We start from the raw sequence: 20,913 nt of genomic DNA, 5'->3' as shown, positions 1-20,913 counted from the left end.
TGAGAAAGAAAGAAAGAAAGAAAGAAAGAAAGAAAGAAAGAAAGAAAGAAAGAAAGAAAGAAAGAAAGAAAGAAAGAAGGGAGGGAGGGAGGGAGGGAGGGAGGGAGGGAGGGAGGGAAAAGCGCATACATCCAGAGCACCTCCCGCCCACGAAAGCTCCCCCTCAAGACCTTCCTCTATCTTTCTTACCTCTCCTTCCTTCCTAAGCCTCCGGTACTGGAAGGAGGCGGAAGGAAGGAAGGAAGGAAAACTTCTGGAAAAGTTCAGAGGTCTCAGTGGATCTTGACACATAACAAAACAGTTGATGAAGGCGCACCATAGCCTTTCAGCACGACAGAAGGTAGCTACAGCCTCCTCCCCAACTCTGCTGTCACAGAAAGCTAATTAGTTGCTGCATCCGCACTATCGGAATCATCCTGAAAAGAGAAGACAAAGCATGGGTCATTGCAATGGTAACCTTCAATGATGCTGTTCACACACCTCCACACCCCTACTCCACCCCACCCCTGCTCTCCTAAAATCCTAAGTCACAAATCTTAGGAAGCTAAGACCAAAGGAGTCTAACTTTGGATAATGAGCTGAACCACCAGGAATTTCAAGTGGAGTTATTGTTCCTTAAAGCGGCAAAGACCCTCATCAGAGCCAGGTCTGTCCAGCTGAAATGTGTCATTTGTAAAGGCAAAAAGGAAACCGAAAGATCTAGGAAAGACATTACTTACGTCTAGATCATCCATTGCAGGGGGAGGTCTCTTGGTGCTGACCTTGTTCAAAAGCTATGGGAAGAGACACACAGTCAAGAGATGAGAGATGAGAGAAAAGAAGTCTGAATATTAGTAGAGACAGGAGAATGCCCCGAGACCCAGCCATTAATCGGAGAAAAGTCAATTGATATTCTGTTATGTCTCTTTCTTTTCTTTTCTTTTCTTTTCTTTTCTTTTCTTTTTTCTTTTTTTGAAATGATTCCCTTTCTTAAAAGTTAATGGCGACCGGGCGGTGGTGGTGCACGCCTTTAATCCCAGCACTCGGGAGGCAGAGGCAGGTGGATCTCTGTGAGTTCGAGACCAGCCTGGTCTATAAGAGCTAGCTCCAGGACAGGCTCTAAAGCTGCAGAGAAAAAAACAAAAAAAAAAATTTAAAAAAAAGTTAATGGCGATGGGGAGCAACTGGAGAAATGGCTCAGAGGTTAAGATCACTGACTGTTCTTCCACTGGTCCTAAGTTCAATTCCCAGCAACCACATAGTGGCTCACAACCATCTGTAAAGAGATCTGGTGCCAACACTGTGGACATAATAAATAAATAGGTAAATTTTAAAAATTAATTCTGGGGCAGGGGGACTAGAATATGGTTCAACAGTTAAGAGCACTTCCTACTCCTGAAAAGGACCTGAGTTTGGTTTCTAGCACGCACGCACATGGTAGCTGACAACAGTCAATCTCAGGCTGGGTATGTTGGTAACTTGCTTACATCCGATACTAGGATTTAAAAAGTGGAGGCAGGAAGATCAGGAGTTCAAGGCCAGCCTCAGTTCACTACCTAGAACGTTTTCAGGGCCAGTCTGGGCTACCTGAGACCCTGTATCAAAAGGGCCAGGGCCTGGAGAGATGGCTCAGTGGTTAAGAGGCATTACTGCTTGAAACCAGGTTCAGTTCCCAGCACCCAAATCAAGCAGTTACCGCTCTCTGACCTACTCTGACACCTATATTCACATGGGACACATGAACTCACTAGAGTACACATACATACACAAGATAAATTAAAAATCAAACACCAAACAAACCAAGATGAAAATGCTAAAAATACTGATTTAAAGTAGGTGTGGTATCACAGGCCTATAACCCCCGTAGTCATAGGCTGAGGCAGGAAGATTGAAAGTTCAAGATCAGCTTCAATCACATAAGTAGACCCTGCTGGGTGGTGGAATCAAACACCTTTAATCCCAGCACTCGTGAGGCAGAGGCACACAGATCTCTGTGAGTTCAAGACCAGCCTGGTCTACAAGAGTTACAGGACAGCTTCAGTTACACACAGAAACCCAGTCTCAAAAGGGCTGGAGAGATGGCTCAGTCCTTAAAGGCTAGGCTCACAACCAAAAACCTTTTAAAGAATGCAGGCACTACTCTAAAAAAGCAACTGAAGTTGTGTGAAATTTTATTACTATGGGCCGGCAAGATGGCTCAGTATCATTAGGCACCTGCTGCCATGCCTGATTACATGAGTTCAATCCCTGTGACCTACACATTAGAAATAGAAAACAGACTCCCACAGGTTGTCTTCTGATTTCCATAGGGGTTCTGTGACATGTGTGCACCTGCCCCTCCCAAATAAACAAATAAAAATGTATTAAGTTTTTTTGTTTGTTTTTTGAGACAGGATTTTTCTGTGTAACAGCCTTGGCTGTCCTAGAACTCACTATGTAGACCAGGCTGGCCTCGAACTCACAGAGATCCGCCTGCTTCTGCCTTTCAAGTGCTGGAATTAAAGGTGTGCGCCAGTCCTGGAATTCACTATGTAGACCAGGCTGGTCTCGAACTAACAGAGATCCGTCTGCCTCTGCCTCCTGAGTGCTGGGATTAAAGGTGTGCGCTACCACCGCCCAGCATTAAGTCCTTTCTTTAAAGATGGCTCAACAGCTAGGAGCACCTGCTTCTCTTCCTGACAATTCAAATTTTGTTCCCAACTCCCATGGGCCGACAATTCACAACCACCTGTAACTCCAGCCTCAAGTGATCTAACACATGCATACACAAAAATACAAATAACAACGCTGGGCATAGTGGAACACACCTTTAATCCCACACCTTTAATTAGGAGATAGGGGCAAGTGCATATCTGTGAGTTTCACACTGGTCTATATATAGCAAGTTCCAAACCACCCAGAGCTACATAGTTAAGACCCTTTCTCAAAAATAAACAAATAAAATAATAAATCTTTAATTTTTCCTTTTTAAATTTCACTAATACTTATTGCACTTATTTCTGCTAAATAAACAGCAAATAAAATATACATCATATCAGCACCAGGAAGTGGCCTGCCTAGGGAGTTTCAACAGCCCCGCCCAGTCTTGATGCGTGCAGACACAGAACGATTGAGAGGGGCAGCAGGGAGCTGTGCCTCCTACCTCTGCGTAATGCTCCACCTGAGCCAGTTCCACCTCGTCATCTCCTTCCCAGTCTCTCCAGTTATCAAAGTCCACAGAGAGCCACACGGGCTGCAAGAGGAAGCATAGGTGTCACAGGCAGGAAGGACAGAAGCAAGAGAACATGAATCTACTTAGTGCCAAACACAGTCAAGAATAGCAAGGTCTGAAAAAGCACAGAGTTCTATCCTCCAAGGGCTGATGGGCAGGTAACTCAACATCCTAGAATTCAACCAGGCAAGACAGATAAGCTGCATTCCCTAGAGTCAGATGCAGCCCTTTGTTGTGTGGTATTTGTACACTGTGGGAAAATGTATTGCTGTGGTTGGTGTAATAAAAAGCTGACCGGCCAAAAGCTAGGTAGGAGGTATAGATTGGACTTCTGAGCAGAGAGGACTCTGGGAAAAAGAAGGCAGAGTCACTGGTCAGCCTTGGAGGAAGCTGCTTGGGCATTGCGGAGAGATGAAGTAACAAACCACATGACAGAATATAATTTAAAGTAAATGGGCTAATTTAAGTTATAAGAGCTAGTGGGACAAGCCTAAGCTAAGGCCTGGCTTTCATAATTAATTTTTTAAAAAAGATTTATTTGTCTGTTTGTTTGTTTGTTAATTAAGTATGCAGTGTTCTGCCTGTATGTCTGCCCGCAGGCCAGAAGAGGGCACCAGATTTTATTACAGATGGTTGTGAGCCACCATGTGACTGCTGGGAATTGAACTCAGGACCTCTGGAAGAGCAGCCAGTAGTACTCTTAATTGCTAAGCCATCTCTCCAGTTTGTTTGTTTGTTTTTAAGATTTATTTATTTATTATGTATACAGTTTTCTGTCTGCATGTATGCCTGCAGGCCAGAAGAGGGCACCAGATTTCATTACAGATGGTTGTGAGCCACCATGGGAAATGAACTCAGGCCCTCTGGAAGAGCAGCCAGTGCTCTTAACCTCTGAGATATCTCTTCAGTTTTTATTGTTTTAGCTTTTATAATTAATAATAAGTCTCCATGTCATTGTGAGCTGACTTCTCAAAGAAAACTGTGATTATAAATAGTGAGGACCATATTCCAAAGTGCCCACCTTTAAAGCCAAGTGTAATGCTGTAGCCAATCATGCCAGTATTTTTTAGGTGAAGCCTAAAGAACCAGGGGTTCAAGATCATCCTTAGCTATATAGCAAAATAAAGTTCAGCCTAAGCTACACGAGTCCCTGTCTCAAGAGAAAATTGAATATACATAGACATTTAAAATATTTTTTTTTATTTTTTTGGGGGGTGTAGCTTTAACTCTTTGCTCTTTGGAGGCCTGCCACCCAGCTCCCTCCCAAATAAATAAACAGAAACTTATTCTTACTTTTGAATGCCCAGCCTTATCTTGGCTTATTTCTAGCCAGATTTTCTTAAATTATCCTGTCTATCTTTTGCCTCTGAGCTTTTACCTTTCTCTATTTCTGTATATCTTTCTTTCCTTCTTATTTCATGTCTTGCTGGGTAGCTGGGTGACTGGCCCTTGGCATCCTCCTTTTCACATTCTTCTCCATTTATTCTTTCTGCATACCAGCCCCACCTATTCTTTCTCCTACCTAGCTATTAGCCGTACAGTTCTTTATTAGGCCAATCAGGTGTTTTAGGCAGGCAAAGTATCACAGCTTCTCAGGGTTAAACAAATGCAACATAAAGAATGCAACCCATCTTTGCATCATTAAACAAATATTCCACAGCATAAACAAATGTAACACATCTTTAACTAACAGTCTGCATCAGGGGGTGGCGTGTTTTGTTGTTTTGTTTTGTTTATGTTTGTTCGTGTTCAAGGCCTAGAACTGCTTTGTAAACCAGCGTGGCCTCAAACTCACAGAGATCCACCTGCCTCAGCCTCATCCTCATGTAGGGATTAAAGGTTTCTACCACCAGACCTGGCCATATTTTGTCTGACCCGATGTCTGTGCACCAAGCTCCTGCCTGGTGCCCGTGGAGGCCATAAAGGGTGTTAAATCTTCTGGAACTAGAGTTACAAACAATTCTATTCTGAGATACCATGAGCTGGAAATTGAACCTAGGTCCTCTGGATGAGTAACTTAAAAACTGAACCATCTCTCCAGTCCCATGACTTACAATAAAAATGTTCAAATCACATTTATGTATTTATTTATTATTTATTTACAGGGAGGGGAATGTCACTACACACAAATGGATGTAACACTTTTGGGAGTTGATTCTCTCCTTCCACCATGTGGTACCTGGGCCTCAAACTCAGATCCTCAGGTCATCAGGCTCAGGAGCAAGCACAGCTGTCTGCTGAGCCATCTCTCCAGCCCCCACAATCTACATTTCTTAATGTCAGCAAACAGTCAAAAATTGTGCATGCTTCCAGGACAGGATCCAAAGCTACAAAGAGAAACCCTGTCTTGAAAATTTTGTGAGTTCGAGGCTGGACTGATCTACAGAGCGAGTTCCAGGACGGCCAGAGCTACACAGAGAAACCCTGCCTTAAAAAAAAAGCCAGGCAGTGGTGGTGCATGCTTTTAATCCCAGCACTCAGGAGGCAGAGGCAGGAGGATCTCTGTGAGCTTGAGACCAACCTGGTCTACAGCGTGAGTTCCAGGACAGCTATGGCTGTTACACAGAGAAACCCTGTCTCAGAAAAGAAAAATTGTGAATGTTTGCTGGGCAGTGGTGGCGCACGCCTTTAATCCCAACACTTGTGAGGCAGAAGCAGGTGAATCTCAGTGAGTTCGAGGCTAGCCTGGTCTAAAGAGGCAGGCTCCAAAGCTACAGAGAAACCTTGTCTCAAAAAAACCAACAAAAAAATTGTGAATGTTAGTAGCCAGTCAAAATATTTTTAAGACTTATTTGTTTTGTGTATGAATGTTTTCTCTGTGTGTATGTATGTGGACCATGAGCCCATGAAGTCAGAAGTGTTGACTCCCCTGGAACTGGATTTACAGATGGTTGTGAGCCACCATGCCACCATGTAGAGCTGCAGATTGAACTCAGGTTCTCCTAGAGCAGTCAGTGCTCTTAACCACTAAGCCACTTATCCAGCCCCTCGAAATATTTTTTGTTGTTGTTATTGTTTCTCGAGACAGGGTTTTTCTAGGTAGCTCTGGCTGTCCTGGAACTCTCTCTCTGTAGACCAGGCTGGCCTTGAATTCAAAGAGATCCACCTGCTTCTACCTCCTGAGTGCTGGGACTAAAGGTGTGTGCTGCCACCTCCAGGCTCAAAATAACTTTTTTTTTTTTTTTTAAACTGTGAAAAAACTACTAAAATAAATGTAAAAGCCAGATTCGGCCAGCAGGTGGCCAACTTTCAGCTTTCGGAAGAGAGGTTGCTGGAGTTTGGAGAGTCTGAGTGCGAGACTGACAAAGTTTAACAGACCACCCTGGGAACAAAGGAAAGGGTGGATTAAAGATGGGACAGAAAATATGCAGCGGACTCCCAACAAAGTCAGGCAAAAAAAGTCCATACCCGTCTCAGGATGCTGAGACAGAAGGATGGCAAGTTCAGGGCCAGCCTTAGCTACAAAGATAGAGCCTATCTCAAAAAAACAAACACAAAAAGGAAAAAATGGAAAACAAAAAACAAAAAACACTTCCCCCAATGAACTCTGATGGATGCAGTCTAGACTGGAAGGATATAAATCTCAGAATATTTGGGAGATGAAATATACAGGACCCAAGTGACTCACTGAATACTGACTGGAAGGAAGGCAAACCGGAATCCAGATGTGAGTCTGGAGCCTCGGTACCCCGAGGGAGCTCACAGATAAGGGGCACAGAAGGAGCAGACCACGCCCCACACACTCACCTTGATATCCTCCTTGGTGAGCCGTGGCCAGGCCACCTTCTCCTTCCATTTCCTCACAAAGCAAGTGATAGAGCGACCAGAGCGCTTATCCTGGGAGTCCTGTCAGACAGAAAGCCTCATTCTCAGGATAAGCCCCCAGTTTCCTTGTTTGGCCGGCCTGTCTGTCCAGGCCTGACTATCGTCACCCTGCCCTCACCTTGGAGTTCACCTTGGCATAGAACTCAATCTCATTGTACAGCTCCACTCCATCACCGTTCCTGCAGCTAAAGAGACGTTAAAGCTGAGGCATAGGAAGAGCAAGGGGACAGTCGGGACACTAGGCCCTTCCAGAGAAGGCCACTACCTGAACACAATGCGGTGATCCTCAATGAGCACATTCACGTCGGTGCTGTCCTCAACACAAAACTCCATGAAAACATATTTGGGTCTGTCATACCACAGGGTCCGGGCGGGCTGCCTGAGGAGAGCGGAGGTGGGGCTTGGAAAAGTCTGAAGGCAATAACGAGAGGCGGAGGAGGAGACAATAGAGTCGAATGTGGTACCACTGAACCAGATGGAGGGGAGTGGGTGGAGTGGGTGGGTGGTGAGAATGAACGGGGAAAGACAAGGAAAGGAAGGAGTTGGGAGGTACAATCAGGGCACACCACCGCTCTCACCCACAGCCAGAGACCTGGAGTCCAGCGCTCCGGTGGATCCGGGCAGAATCAGCAGCTTCTACAAGACACGGGGCAGGGAATCTGCAAGGAGAGGGGGCAAGGGATCTGTACGATGGCGGCCTGAAACTCACCGTTCCATAGTGACTCCAGCTGCCCTGTGGCTTTTGGAGTCCCAGGCAAGGGCCTCTATCTTTAGATCCTAGGGACGCCCCTAGCAGCTGCCTCTCCTTATAAGGCAGGGGTAAGGGTTGAGAGGAAGGGAAAGGTGGCTTGACAGCAAAAGTGATCTGCACTCCAGAGGGACTCTGGGAGCGTTTACTGCATCCCTTCACCTCTCGGGGTCTCCAGAAATATACGGATCAGGGATATATTTTCCCTCTTTGGTCAGGGAAAGGGCTACCCTAGGCCCTATATGCAGGAAATCACTTGTTCTCGGCCTCCTTCATTTGTTCCTCCAATGCAAAGTACTCGTGTGTCCAATTCGCAAAAAGCACTAAAGAAGTTTCCAGAGGGCGGGCCCTCGGGAGACGGGAGGCGTGCAGGTCCCGCCCACCGCCCCTCCAGGCTTCCATGCCAGCGCCCGTTGTCATGGCAGCAGGGGGCACGAATGACGTGCGGCGGCGTTTCCGGGAAGATGGCGGCCGTGGAAGTGGCTACGGAGCTGGCAACTGGGGTGACGGCCGTCGAGCCAAAGGCGAAGGATGCAGAAGAGGAAGAGGAGGAGGAGGAGTCGCTGCCACCGTGCGAGGCAGTGCGCTGGGCCCCAGTGGGGGCGGTGGCCGAGGCCGGGCCTGGGGCGGCCGCCTTCTCGGAGGTGACGGCAGCCGAGGAGCCTGGAGCGGCCCCGGGCTCTCCTCCGGACGCGACCGTCCGCACGCTGCGGCGACTGCAAGCCGAGCGGCGGCAGCTGGACTCGGCCCTGCTCGCGCTGTCCTCGCACTTCGCGCAGGTGCAGTTCCGCCTGCGCCAGGTAGTGCGCGGGGCGCCGGCGGAGCAGCAGCGTCTCCTACGCGAGCTCGAAGACTTCGCCTTCCGCGGCTGTCCTCACGTCCTGGGTTATGAGGGGCTGGAAGACCCCTGCGGCGGCGACGACGGAGGCGATGGGCTTCCGGTGGACCGACCACGAGTGCGGGGCGAGGACCAGGTGAGCGCCTGGGGCTGGGTCCGACCGAGGATGGGACAGGCAGGGCATATGTGGGTGGTGATGCAGACGCGGACCGAGGCAGAAGGGGTGAGGAGCGAGCAAGCTGGATGGATTATAGGTACGTGAATGCAAGATACAGACGCTGGAGACAGGAAGATGCAGAAAGATACACGGCGAGCACTGAAAAGGAGTGGGTAAAGGGAGCAGTGCTGCCTCCGTCTGCCTTGCCCACGCCTTAAGGTACTTAAGTGTGTATGTGTGTCACACGCTCTACCATAAGATTTATCTCCAGCCTGTGCACTTGCTGATAGATGAGCATGGGGAACGGGAGAAGTGGCAAGTGAAAGGGAAGTGAATTGGAACCCATGGAAATTTAAATTTAACGACCCCTCCCGTGCTTTTTTGGCATGTACATAGGCTGTACTGTTTATGCTGTCCTAGCTCAGTGAGAGGTTTGGTAAATAGACACCTTCTCTTGGAACTGGAAGGAAACACACCTGATTAAAAGGAATTCCTAGCAGTGTCTTCAAACTGCGCTGCCATCCGGGGTTCTCTGAATAGAGCCTCTGGCTGACAAGTGTATTCTTCAGTACACTGAAGAAGCAATGAAGTTCTGTAAACCAAAACAAGGGAAGGTTCCTTACAAACTTAGCACCTCTGGAAGCTAGGAGTGTGGAGACAAGCTGTCTTTCTCCTTCATAGTCTGCAGATTACAGTCCACACCACTGAAAGTGGCTTTTGCCAGGAAAACTTATCGGTAGTTGGCATTGACTTGTTAATCTGAACTGTTCCCAGCCCCTTCCTTTTCATACTCATATCTCCGTGCCCAAGGAGCAGTCAGCTGTTAAGTCACCGACTTACAAAGTTAGGAGTTCGAGGCCACCCTGGTCTACAAAGTGAGTTCCAGGACAGTCACCAAAGCTACACAGAGAAACCCTGTCTGGGAAAAAAGTAAGTTAGAATAGATAGAATTGCTTGTGGCCAGGCCCAGTTCAGTAGTGAACAACAGCATGGGAGGTTCTGTGCAGACATGATGTTTTGTTTGTTTTGTTTCTCTAGACAAGGTTTCTCTGTGTAGCCCTGACTGTTCTAGAACTTGCTCTGTAGACCAGGCTACCCTCAAACTCAGAGATCTGTCTGACTCTACCTCCCAAGTGCTGGGATTAAGACATGCACCACTACTGGCCTGGATTTTTTTTTTTTTTAAGGCAGGGTCTCTAGCTAAAGCTGTCTTTGAACTTGCTATAGAATAATCTTGTGGTATTTTATTTTAAATATATGTGAGTGGTGAGTGCATGTGTATGTGCAGGAGCACAGTGCTGGTGTAACAGCCCATGTGTGTGTACAGGAGCACAGTGCTGGTGTAACAGTTTGTATGTGTGTGTGCAGGAGCACAGTGCTGGTGTAACAGTTTGTATGTGTGTGTACAGGAGCACAGTGCTGGTGTAACAGTTTGTATGTGTGTGTGCAGGAGCACAGTGCTGGTGTAACAGCCTGTATGTGTGTGCAGGAGCACAGTGCTGGTGTAACAGCCTGTGTGTGCAGGTCTGAGGACAACTTGCAAGGGTTAGCTCTCTCTCCTTGGAATGTGAGATCTGGAAATGAAACACAGGGCATCTGGCTCCGTGTTCCTTACCTTGAATTTCTCATCCTTCTGCCTCCACCTGAGATTACAGGCATGGGGACCATACCGAGTTATCCAGTGCTTGGCTCTGAACCCAGCATCTAGTGCATGTTAGGCAGGCGCTCCACCTTTGTAGCTATATCCCAAGCCTCTCCAAATTACCTTTAACTTTATCTCAGTTTATACTGGAAGTTAAATCCATTATTTCCTGCATTACCCCAGAACTTCTTGTTCTCTCTATTAAATTTGTTTGCTCAGCTCCAGCAAATATGCTGTAACTACGACAGCAGATGACAGACTTTGGCAGATGTAGTCATGGAAACAAATCAGGTTTTATAGCTGGTTTCTTTCTTCCTTGACTTCACAAAGGGATGACAAAGATGAACTATTTCTTTCTCATTTGGCTGATTAGATAACATCCTCCAGCCAGAGTTCATTATTTGGAATTTGTTACTGTGTATCTAATTTACTCCAAAAGCATATAAGAAATACGTACTGAGGGCTGAAGAGATGGCTCAGCAATTAGGAGCACTGACTGCTCTTGCAGAGAACCCAGGTTTGATTCCCAGCATCAACGTGGCAGCTCACAACTGTCTATAAATTCTATTCCAAAGGATTAGACTCCCTCCTCTGGCCTCTGTGGACACCAGGCACTCACGTGGTTCACAGACATACATGTGGGCAAAACATCCATAACATAAAATAAAATTAAAAAAACATTTTTTTTTTTTTAAGAAAGAAAGGAGAGGGCTGGAGAGATGGCTCAGTGGTTAAGAGCGTTGCCTGCTCTTCCAAAGGTCCTGAGTTCAATTTTGGCAACCACATGGTGGCTCACAACCATCTGTAATGAGGACTGGTGCCCTCTTCTGGCCTGCAGACATACACACAGACAGAGTATTGTATACATAATAAATAAATAAATATTTTTTAAAAAAAAAAGAAAGAAAGGAAATACATACTGAGAATTCACCTCATATTGGGCACAGTTCTAGGTGTGTTGGGGTTGGAAGTCAAGGCCTTTGCCCATCAGGAGTTCACAGATTAGTAGAAGCAGGTCCTAAACAAATACTGTAATGAGTCAGTGTACACAGAACAGAGGAAGAGTTGACTGTTCTGCCTGGAGACAGTCAGAGAAAGCATTCCACAGAGACCTAGTTACTAAGCTGAGAAAGAATGGGCTCGGATAAAAAGCAGGAAGACTCAGAAAGGATCAGAAGAGTGTCCTGAAACTTGCTGTCATGTTCAAAAAAGCTAAAGAAAGGGGATTGAGAAAGGGGATTGCTTTTTAAGAAGTTGAACAAAAAGTTAATTCTCTGTTTTTCATCTGTTCTCTCTCATATCTTGCTTCTTGAGGGCTTGGTAAGTACCGCTTTAAGGTTAACTTTAATACTGTGTAAATCCTAGTTTTAAATGCAGCTTTATGCCTACAAATGATTTACTGCCTCTGCTCCTTTGTTTTTTGTTTGTTTGGCTGGTTGGTCGTTTTATTGTTTTTCTTTCAGTGGTTGTTGTTAAGACAGCCTGAAACTCACTGAGGAGTACTGGTGTACACTGTCATGTCTGGCTGCTTTCTTGTTTTGTTTAGGATTTGTACTCAGAAATGATGGAGACCCAATATCTAAGAATATATTGTCAAGACTTGATCACTTTATGTAAAGGGCTTCTAAAAACTTAAAGACAGAAGCTACATGGTAACTGCCATGAAAAGGGGGTTGTCCTCAGAGAAACCTACTCCATGCATGTCCACACGCCACACTGTTACCTTCCCACCCCTGTGACTTGGCTTCTGTATATTTCTATGCCTTAGGCACGTACATGTCATTGTTTCTCCTTTTACAGAAATAGCTTTAACTTTCCCAAGTAGCTTTGGAAGTTCAGAAAGCTGGTTGATTTCTCTCTACATAAAGCCTTTCTCTATACTCAGATTCCCAGGCTTTGGTTTTTGAGACGGGGTCTCATGAAGCCCCGCCTATTCTCAGACTAGCTATCTAGTTCATGCTGTGGGACAGTGGTCTTTTATCCTGTCACTTGTATTACTTTTAATAAAATGCTGATTAGCTAGTAGCCATGCAGGAAGTATAGGCAGGGCGACAGCAACCGGGCAGGAAGTAGAGGGTGGCAAACAGAGTTATGGGAAGAGGAAAGTTTCATTCTGCAGTTGTCACCCAAACACAGAGGAAGCCACACACAGAGCAAGCAAGATGTGACTGCCTAGCCAAAAAAGGTATCAAGCCACGTGGCTAACACAGACAAGAATTATGGGCTAATATAAGTTATAAGAGTTAATAAGGCCGGGCGGTGGTGGCGCACGCCTTTAATCCCAGCACTCGGGAGGCAGAGGCAGGCGGATCTCTGTGAGTTCGAGACCAGCCTGGTCTACAAGAGCTAGTTCCAGGACAGGCTCCAAAGCTACAGAGAAACCCTGTCTCGAAAAACCAAAAAAAAAAAAAAAAAAAAAAAAAAGAGTTAATAAAAAGCCTGAGATAATAGGCCAATCAGTTTATAATAATGTAGACCTCTGTGTTTTCTTTGGGACTGAACGACTGAAGGACCAGGTGGGATAGAAACCTCAGTCAACAAGTTCATGCTGGACTTGAACTTCTGATCCTTGAGTCTTCACAAGCCATCATACCAGGTTCATTCCTCCCCGCCCCCCAGGCTGTTTTGCAAAATCCGTTAGCAAAGAGCTGTGAGCAGTTACACTGTGTTGGTTGGCCATGAAGATGACATCTTTAACTCCAGGAGGCCGTCTTACCTAAGTTTTCTCCTCTGAGTAGAGCTTTGAAAAACAAAAGGCTTCATTGTGTTTGTATCCTGTTTCCAATGAAGGGTAATCACTTCTCAGAAAACACACGTGTAAAGGCTATGGTGGTACTCGTCTTTAATTCCAGCGCTTGGGAAACAGATGCAGGTGGATCTTTGAGTTCGAGGCCAGCCAGGGCTACACAGAGAACCCTTGTCTCAAAAGAAGGAGAAAACACACACATAATTAATTGCCCTGGGTGAAGTATATTCTTACTGATGAACTTGCCTTGTCAATTGTCCCAGCGACTCATTTGGGACCATTATATATTTTTCTGGTCATTATTGGCCTGAGAGTCTTAAAGTGCCTTTGACTTCTCTTTTCTGTGAAATAGACCCAAGTGTTTTTCTCTTCATAGAGTGAGCAGGAAAAACGAGAGCGTCTGGAAACCCAGAGGGAGAAGCAGAAAGAACTGATTCTGCAGCTCAAGACCCAGCTTGATGACCTGGAAACCTTTGCTTATCAGGAAGGCAGTTATGACTCCCTGCCGCAGTCCGTGGTCTTGGAAAGACAGCGGGTGAGCAGACCTCAGAGGCGACTGCCGCATTTCTTATGGTTAATGTATCCCTGCTGGTGGTATTCCAGCATAGTCCCCCAGTGCACTTCTCCCATGGCCTTACCAAGAACCCCAGGTCCAAATCAGAGAGAAAGGTTACTGTTTCCTGGAATCCCTCTCTCTTTCTTATTCCCTTCCTTCCAAAGTTCCTTTACCATTTGTTTTCATCAATAAAAAGCATCAATAAAATACACACACACACACACACACACACACACACACACACATTTATTCACTTGGAAGCCTTTAGAATGAATATATATATATATATATACATATATATATATACATTATATGTATATATACTTGCATATATATATTCACTTGGAAGCCTTTAGAGATAGCAAATATGAAGTTTTTGGGATTTTATTTCTTTTTACTTTATGTATAAGAGTGTTTTGCCTGCATACATGTCTTTATACCATGAGCATGAAATGCTGTGGAAGCCAGGAGGTGGCAGGCCCTTGGAAGTGGAGTTACAAAGGTTGTGAGCTGCCATGTGGATGCTGGGAAGCCAACCCTGTCCTCTGGAAGAGTGCCGATACTCTTAACTGCTGACCCATCTCTCCAGCCCAAATATGACTCTATTGGATCTTTAGCCACCTTGAATCATTCACCCTGTTCTAATGGGTGAAAGTTGTCTGACCTGATAAGTTCTCAGTGCATGAGAGGTACCATTGCTGATTGAAGGAACTGTGTGTTTTGTTTGGTTGTTTGGTTGGTTTTTTTGAGACAGTGTTTCTCTGTGGGATTCACTTTGTAGACCAGGCTGGCCTTGAACTCCCAGAGATCCACCTGCCTCTGCCTCCTGAGTGCTGGAATTAAAGGTGTGCGCCACTACCACCCAGCTTGCTTTTATGAGACAGCTCTCGTATAGCATAGGCTGGCCTCTAACTTGCTATATAGGCCACCACTGCCCAGCCTCATCTTTCTTTTTAAATTATTGTATGAATGTGGGTGCAGACATGCCACAGCACAGTTCTCTCCTTCTACCTTTTTGTAGGTTCTGCGGATCTCACTGGTGCTACTAGGCTTATATATATAACAAGTACTATTATCTGCTGAACCATCTCTAACGCCCTGTCCTAATCTTAATCAGCAGCTGCGCCATTTTCTCCTGAAGTCAAAGATCCATGGTTTTTTTTGTTTGTTTGTTTGGTTGGTTTTTTTATGTTTGAACATAGAAACCTGGCTGGGATTCTCCTCCCTAGCCCTCCTTGAGACCTGCAAAGGGTATACTCATTGCTGTGGTCTTGATAGGTGATCATCGATGAGTTAATAAAGAAACTGGACATGAATCTGAATGAGGACATCAGTTCCCTATCAACCGAGGAGCTTCGTCAGCGTGTGGATGCAGCTGTGGCTCAGATCGTCAACCCAGCTCGGGTGAAAGAACAGTTGGTTGAGCAACTGAAGACCCAGATCCGAGACCTTGAGATGTTCATCAACTTCATCCAAGGTCAGAGTAGCATCTGGGAGGAGGAAGCAGGAACAGTGTGGTAGTTCTGTGTGGTCTGAGAACTCATCTGAGGGGGGCCAGTACCAGTTCTCACTGTGTTTAAGAGAACTTCAAAGACTTGAAATGGGTGTGGTGCTCCATGCCTTTAGTCCTCGAGTGTAGAGAGGCAGAGGCTGGCAGATCTCTGAGTTATATAGAGTGAGTTCCAGGCTAGACTGCATAACAAGGCCCCTTATGTATGCCTCAGTAGAATGGAAAGAACATTGTCTAGAAGCTTGTCTTTCAGGCCCACTGCTGGCCTCTTGTCCCTGAGCAGATTCCTCCCCTCTTGGGCTCACTCTCTTCACTGGGGATGAATCATTCTTCACTTGCTAAGCTAATATTTACTGAGCTAACTATGCTGTACCAGGTACCTTTCACACAGTGAAACACAATTTATGAAGTTCTGGTCATAGAGTAGGCACGATTAACTATTCCTTTTCCCTCTAAAAATCTGCTAGGAAGAGGGTAAGTGTCTTGGTTTTGTAACTTCTGATGACAGATGAAGTGGGAAGCCCCTTGCAGACAGGTGGGCACTGTGAGTGCAAGGCCAGCGGGAAGACAGGAAGCAGCTCCACCAGACCGGGCAGCAGCTCACAGCCCCCAGGAGCCGGCACAAGTAAGTACAGCTGCTAGAATGCACAGGCTACAGAAGCCGAAAGTGGGAGGTGGAAGCTGGAGGATTGGAAGTTCAAGGCCAATCTGGACTACACATCGAGATTCTGTCTGGCAAAAAGAAAGGACTGTGAGATTGGCTAGACAGGCAATGGTGCTTGCTGCCTTGGCTGAGGACATGTGTTGGAGCACCAGGATTATTACATGGTAGGAGAGAAATGACTCCCTCTGGTTGTCCTCTGACCTTATGAGCATTTGCACATTTGCATGTATGTGCACACACAAAAGTTTAATGAATGAATGATTGCTTGGGTCTTAGAAAGAAATGGGGAAGAGGAAATAATGGCACACAGTGTCTTTGGGGCATGAATGGAGTTGTAGAACTTAGATTTAATCCTGAGCACCAAAAAGTGAAACAAAAAGAAACCGAGAATGGTGGCATGTACTTGTAATCCTACCACTGGAGAAACTGAGGCAGGAAGATAGAACTCGAGGCCACCATGACATGGTGGTGCCTGAAACCCCAGCGGTGGGGAGGCTGAGAGGTGATGACTGCCATGGTAGCAAGATCATGGGCGGGGAAAAAAAAACAACCTCAATTATATACTAGAAATAGATGTCTGCACAATTCTAGTTAGTATCATCCGCCAAAAATAAGTCAGTCCAGCTACATCCTTGCCTTCACGGGGCACCTGTGCTGTGGCTTAGAGCAAAGCTTGCTCTCAGCTGTAATCTGTTGACTGTTCTGATCTCTTTCTAATGAATCACTGTTTTCTAAGCAGCAAAGGCAGAAGATGTGAAGAGAGTCCGGGAAACGGGGCTGCACCTGATGCGCCGAGCGCTGGCTGTGCTCCAGATCTTCGCTGTTAGCCAGCTGGGCTGTGCCACAGGCCAGATCCCTCAAACCTTGTGGCAGAGAGGCCAGGCAGACAGAGACTACTCCCCCTTACTGAAAAGGCTGGAAGTGTCCGTAGACAGAGTGAAGCAGCTGGCCTTGCGACATCAGCCACATGACTGTGTCATTACTTCGGCCAACCTTCAGGACCTCTCTCTAGGAGGCAAGGATGAGCTGACCATGGCCGTGCGGAAGGAGCTGACCATGGCTGTGCGGGACCTGCTGGCCCATGGGCTATACGCCTCTTCCTCTGGAATGAGCCTTGTCATGGCCCCCATTGCCTGCTTGCTGCCAGCCTTCTCCTCAGCCCCTGAGACCATGCACCCCTGGGAGCTCTTTGTAAAGTACTATCATGCCAAGAATGGCCGTGCCTACGTGGAATCCCCGGCCCGGAAGCTCTCGCAGTCCTTTGCCCTTCCTGTAATGGGTGGCAGTGCTGTGACCCCCAAGCAGAGCCTTCTGACAGCCATCCACCTGGTGCTGACAGAGCACGACCCTTTCAAGCGCAGCGCTGACTCGGAGCTGAAGGCGTTGGTGTGCATGGCGCTGAATGAGCAGCGCCTGGTGTCCTGGGTAAACCTCATCTGCAAGTCAGGGTCCCTCATTGAGCCCCATTACCAGCCCTGGAGCTACATGGCCCACACGGGATTTGAGAGTGCCCTCAACTTGCTCAGCCGCCTCAGCAGCCTCAAGTTCAGCCTTCCTGTAGATCTGGCTGTGCGCCAGCTCAAGAACATCAAAGATGCCTTTTGATGAGAACCTTAGCGCCCACCCCCCATGCACCTTGCTCTGAATAGGTAGATGTCCCAGAGTTCTAGAGTACAAGCTGGGGAGTTAGATGGAGGGTAGAGACATTTTCCTTAAACCCTTTTTAGGTGGTCAGCCCAATGGAGGCGAAGTCTGGTTTTCTCTTAGCAAATTAGGAAGATGTGCCAGAGACTCACCAGAAATAGTGAGTGTCAGGGGACCAAGAGATGGTTCGCCAGGTAAAGAGGCTTGCCGTCACACCTGGCAATCAATCTGAGTGATCCTGGGGACCCACATGGTACAAATTGTCCTCTTACCTCCACACATGAACTGTGGCACTTGTGTGTCCCTGCCCAAACACAAATAAGTGTAATAAAATCTAAAAAGCAGTGTCAGGGCTAGAGGTGTTGCTCAGTGGAACGGTGGGTGGAGAGCATGCGCAGTCAGGGCTGAGGGCGTTAAAGCAAGCAGAAAATGCCCGCGGGCCCCTAGCTCACCACAGTGCGCTGTCCACTCTGTAGGAGCTGCGTTAACAAACTCAGTTACCATACATAGCTAATGCCCAACTCACAGTAGCACGTCTGACTGTTAGAAAATGCAGGTTGGGCCCAGCATTCTCTTCATGGCAGCAAGTCACTGTATGAGGGAGTGGAAGATACCTGAGGCTCCTGCTAGTTAAGTTGGGAGCCGTCTTCTTCAGAAGCAGCTGTGAGAGCCCTGGGGCCAGAACGGTAATTCCAGTCAGGGATTCAGATTCCCCTTTCTTCTAAGGGAGTTTTAACTGAGTGTGAGATGAGAACAGAGAGCTCCCTGCTGGGGTGCTCTTCCCACAGAGACGGTGCTCCTCCCAGATGGCAGGTACTCTCTAGAGCCCCTCCCACACAGACAGTGCTCCTCCCAGATGGCAGGAACACTCTCTAGAGCCCCTCCCACACAGATAGTGCTCCTCCCAGATAGCAGGAACACTCTCTAGAGCCCCTCCAGGCTGACACAGTCTTCGGAAGTGAAAGCATCCAAGCAATCCTTGTCACAAAAACACACAGTACATATGGTGATGGGTGGCCCAGCCCCCTGGGTTGTGACCCACCCGCTGGCACTGCTTGTCCAGAAGAATGGCTGATGGGAAAGTCTGATCTTGCAGTGTGCTCAGCAGCAGGGCCAGGAATTTCTACTGATCTCGATACAGACCACACATCCATGCGTCTGTCAAAGTGAGGCTTGTCTTTCAGCTGCACTGGGCACACGCTCCAGGACTCACGAACTGGCACCTGCACTTTGTTCCTGTGGAGTACACGTCAACTTGTTTCAGTAACATGGCACTTAAGATGCATCATTGACACTTCATGGAAATACATGGAGATTCCCTATGAAACACTATAGTGTTCGGGGCTTGAGATAATGCTCCGTGGTAGAGTGCTTGCCTGGCGTGTCTGAGGCCTTGTTTCTCAATCCTCAGCACTGCTCCCCAGAAGAAAAAGAAAAAGATAATTGTAAAATATCGTAAATAATGATATATCTGTGATCAGTAATAAAATTACAGTATTTTGTGTAGCTTCTCTACAAAGCCCATAGCTTCCCTCTGCTTCTAAGTCTCTCTAGTGCTACCAGCCCATGTATTAGGTCAGTATTTCTTTCGGAACTATCTACTTCCCTTTGCCCTGGATCAAGTCAGGATTTGGTGGCAGTTTGGTCTGTATGTGTCCTGGTTCTGCCTGGTTTTATAGCAGCAACACTGCAGTGGGTGTTGTCACACATGCTGCTTCTGTAAATTGGCACTGTAAAGTCCACTCGGCAGGCTGTCAGTGTTCAGGGTGAGTGAGAACTGGGATAGTCTATAGCATGAAATGAAAAGGAGCCATGGGGCTGGGCATGGTGGCACATGCCTATAACCCAGCACTTGGTAAAGGAGGAGCTCAGGTTTGAAGCTAACCTGAACCACGTAAACTTTCAAGAACAACACCGGCAAGAGTGTGGTAGTTTAAAGCAGAGACAGGAATGTTGCCACAAGCTTGCGGCTATCCTGGGACACATGAGACGTGAAGGAAAATAAGGACCTATGACAGGCTCTAAAAAAGCTGCAGAGAAATCCTGTCTCGAAAAACCAAAAAAAAAAAAAAAAAAGAAAAGAAAAAAAGAAAAAGAAAATAAGGACCTGTGAGATTGTGGATCAGCAGGAAAAGGCGCTCACCACCAAGCTTGATGGCGGAAAGAACCAATTCATGCAAGTTGTCCTCTGACCTCCACACGTGCCATGGCATATGCACACATACACACATACAAACTCTAAAATAAATGTAACTTTTAAAAAGGGAGGGGCAGGCATAGTGTCTTACAAGTGTAGTCCCAGCACTGAGGAGGCAGGAGAATTGCCACAAGCTTTAGTTTGTCTGCATAGTGACTTCTAGGCCTGTCAAGGCTATGTAATGAAGCCTCTCTCAAAACAACCACAGAGGACGGATGAGATGGCTCAGAGGTTAAGAGCATCGCCTGCTCTTTCAAAGGTCCTGAGTTCAATTCCCAGCAACCACATGGTGGCTCACAACCATCTATAATACTGTCTGAAGCCCTCTTCTGGCATGCATGGAATACACACAGAATATTGTCTACATAATAAATAAACAAACATATAAATAAATGTTAAAAAACCAGATTTATAAAAAACAAACAAACAAACAACCACAGAGAACAAAAGAAACAACAAAAACCAGCCTGGTCTACACAGTGAGTTCCAGGGCAGCCAGGACCACATAGAGACCCCATCTTCAAAAACAAAAGCAAGTGTATATAATACACACACAATGACAGAAAGGTAATCTCTGCAGCATAGCATTCTTAAAGATTTTTAAAGCAGCCAGACCTAGCAGCACATGCCTTTAATTCCAAGACTAGGGAGGTGGAGTCAGGTAGCTAGATCTCAGAGTTCAAGGCCAGCCTGGTCTGCACAGTGAGTTCTAGGCCAGCCAGGGCTACACAGAGAGACCCTGTCTCAAAAACAAACATATTTAAAAAAATACAATAAAACAGGTTTCAGGTTTCTAAAGTATTTTATACTCTGGTTGGGTTTTTTTTTGTTTTGTTTTTTTTGGGTTTTTTTGTTTGTTTGTTTTGTTTTTTGTTTTTCAAGACAGGGTTTCTCTGTGGCTTTGGAGCCTGTCCTGGAACTAGCTCTTGTAGACCAGGCTGGCATCGAACTCACAAAGATCTGCCTGCCTTTGCCTTTCGAGTGCTGGGATTAAAGGCGTGTGCCACCACCACCACAACTCTGGTTGATTTTGTTTGGTTTTACAGAAAGGCTCTCATGTAGCCAAGGCTGGCCTCAAACTTGCTATGTAGCTAAGCATGAACTTGAACTGATCATCCTGCCTCCATTCTCTAGTGGTGAGATTACAAGTTGGAAAGATGGCTCAGCAATTAAGAGCAAGCACTGGCTACTCTTCC

At 46.5% G+C, this 20,913-nt stretch overlaps 2 protein-coding genes across 6 annotated transcripts; one reads left to right on the top strand and one right to left on the bottom strand.

The window, feature by feature from the left end:
* Window positions 1-234: 234 nt before the first annotated feature.
* On the bottom strand, window positions 235-8,073 carry Ptges3l (prostaglandin E synthase 3 like). 4 transcript variants are annotated; one of them, XM_038326341.1, is made up of 8 exons: window positions 8,020-8,065; window positions 7,594-7,674; window positions 7,281-7,394; window positions 7,134-7,200; window positions 6,938-7,036; window positions 3,122-3,211; window positions 720-773; window positions 235-416 (listed from the first exon to the last, which is right to left on the bottom strand). In XM_038326341.1, exons 1-8 carry the CDS (start codon window positions 8,037-8,039, stop codon window positions 381-383), a joined length of 561 nt encoding a protein of 186 aa, XP_038182269.1. In that variant the 5' UTR covers window positions 8,040-8,065; the 3' UTR covers window positions 235-380. The 4 variants fall into 4 exon arrangements, with proteins under 4 accessions (XP_038182269.1, XP_038182270.1, XP_038182272.1 ...); XM_038326342.1 differs by having other exon boundaries at window positions 7,146-7,200; XM_038326344.1 differs by having other exon boundaries at window positions 7,608-8,073.
* Window positions 8,074-8,204: 131 nt separating this feature from the next.
* Window positions 8,205-19,026, top strand: Rundc1 (RUN domain containing 1). Of its 2 annotated transcripts, none has more exons than XM_038326338.2 (5): window positions 8,205-8,737; window positions 13,523-13,681; window positions 14,981-15,179; window positions 15,721-15,837; window positions 16,616-19,026. In XM_038326338.2, exons 1-5 carry the CDS (start codon window positions 8,228-8,230, stop codon window positions 17,479-17,481), a joined length of 1,851 nt encoding a protein of 616 aa, XP_038182266.1. In that variant the 5' UTR covers window positions 8,205-8,227; the 3' UTR covers window positions 17,482-19,026. The 2 variants fall into 2 exon arrangements, with proteins under 2 accessions (XP_038182266.1, XP_038182265.1); XM_038326337.2 differs by having other exon boundaries at window positions 16,613-19,026.
* The last annotated feature ends 1,887 nt before the right edge of the window (window positions 19,027-20,913 follow it).

Source organism: Arvicola amphibius, chromosome 4 (genome assembly GCF_903992535.2).
Source record: "Arvicola amphibius chromosome 4, mArvAmp1.2, whole genome shotgun sequence".
NCBI classification, from domain to species: domain Eukaryota; kingdom Metazoa; phylum Chordata; class Mammalia; order Rodentia; family Cricetidae; genus Arvicola; species Arvicola amphibius.
The sequence above is the reverse complement of the archived record's forward strand: the minus strand, read 5'-3'. Positions and strand labels throughout refer to the sequence as shown.

Excerpts from the sequence above, each read along its gene's own strand:
- Ptges3l (XM_038326341.1), bottom strand. The coding sequence starts at position 8,039 with ATGAAGGAGGCCGAGAACAA. Across the intron at positions 3,212-6,937 it reads TCACCAAGGAGGATATCAAG|CCCGTGTGGCTCTCTGTGGA; the intron begins GTGAGTGTGTGG and ends TTCCTCTTGCAG. Across the intron at positions 417-719 it reads CTGCAATGGATGATCTAGAC|GATGATTCCGATAGTGCGGA; the intron begins GTAAGTAATGTC and ends TTCTCTTTTCAG.
- Rundc1 (XM_038326337.2), top strand. The coding sequence starts at position 8,228 with ATGGCGGCCGTGGAAGTGGCTACGGAGCTGGCAACTGGGGTGACGGCC. Across the intron at positions 15,180-15,720 it reads GTTCATCAACTTCATCCAAG|ATGAAGTGGGAAGCCCCTTG; the intron begins GTCAGAGTAGCA and ends TTCTGATGACAG. Across the intron at positions 15,838-16,612 it reads GCCCCCAGGAGCCGGCACAA|CAGCAAAGGCAGAAGATGTG; the intron begins GTAAGTACAGCT and ends CTGTTTTCTAAG.